At 41.1% G+C, this 1157-nt stretch overlaps 1 protein-coding gene across 1 annotated transcript in view; it reads left to right on the top strand.

Annotated features, from left to right (window-relative positions):
• Window positions 1-906: 906 nt before the first annotated feature.
• The window catches only part of LOC103919561 (radial spoke head protein 6 homolog A-like), a 7384-nt gene continuing 7133 nt past the window's right edge, over window positions 907-1157 (top strand). Inside the window, 1 exon segment of the mRNA XM_009327084.1 lies at window positions 907-951. Coding sequence (XP_009325359.1) covers window positions 907-951 — 45 coding nt within the window.

The following is a 1157-nucleotide window of genomic DNA, read 5'->3' as shown; positions in this document are numbered from 1 at the left end:
TGGATATCCTAAGACAGTATTATTTTCCCTGTTGAATTGTTAAAGAACACTTGACAGTTACCCTTGGGCCAGCTGTAGATATTTGCTAAAATGCAACTCTTCAAAAGGCCTTTTTTTTTTAACCTCACCTGCTCTACATCTGTTTCTAAGCTCCTTGTTGAATACTAAGTATGTGTTTAACTTTACTCAAACAGTAAGAGTTCTTCACTGACTTAATTAGAAGCAATTAAGGAGACAATTCATGCAAGCAAATTTCACACACATGATGAGAGCTCTGGATATTAACATAACTTTGAATATCTGTTCAAGTAGATAGCACTGTAGCACATAATACCTGATGGGACTACAAAAGCACACAGCACTGTGCTGCTATATTTCTGTAAAACAAATCTCAAGTAACTAAATTAATAGAAGTTAGCAGATTCTTCCTCTGTAATGTGACATTTGTCCCTCACATTTTAGTGTTTGAATACTGTTGCAAACAGAAGTTACTCACATTATGGCCAGCTGTCTCCTCGACACTGATAGCATCACACAACAAAACTGTTTTCTGTTAGAACACCTTCATTCCAACTAAATTTACATCTTTTTTTCCTTGGATCTGTGAATACAGTTTTTTAAAGTAATATTAGATTTTACAATATTTTTCTCCTCCTAAAAGAAAAAAACTTTGTACCTTATGGCAACAGCATGATATATCACCACTAAAATGCAGAATATTAAACTGCATTTTCTACTGCACATTATCAAAGCAATAAAGGCAAATGAATGTCACTCATTTCTTTTTAAATCAAAATTAAGCTTTTGAAGATCCATTCTTCAGCTCTCAGCAGACATCTGAAAGATTCTTGTACCACAAACGTTCGAGACAGAGTACTAACAGCACTTCATGGTTCGTGGGTCATGATGAAAGGAAACAAGCAGGGCTTGAAAACCCCTCTAGAAAATGAAGTAACAGCTTGGGCAGCTTGCTGGGGTTTCCCACCTAGCAAAAACACCGAATCTGTTGGGCTGGGGGAAGCGAGCCCAGCAGGAGCGCCCCCAGCCCCCTGAAGGCGGTTCCCCCGCGGCCCGCCCACAGTGACAGCCCCCGCGGGGAACCGCTACGTCTCCCGCCCGGCGCTGAGGAAGGCTGACGGGCACGGCGGCACCCTCTC

This window comes from Pygoscelis adeliae, unplaced genomic scaffold (assembly GCF_000699105.1).
Source record: "Pygoscelis adeliae isolate BGI_AS28 unplaced genomic scaffold, ASM69910v1 Scaffold87, whole genome shotgun sequence".
In the NCBI taxonomy this organism is placed as follows: Eukaryota; Metazoa; Chordata; class Aves; order Sphenisciformes; family Spheniscidae; genus Pygoscelis; species Pygoscelis adeliae.
This window is presented reverse-complemented; position numbering and strand designations above follow the sequence as displayed.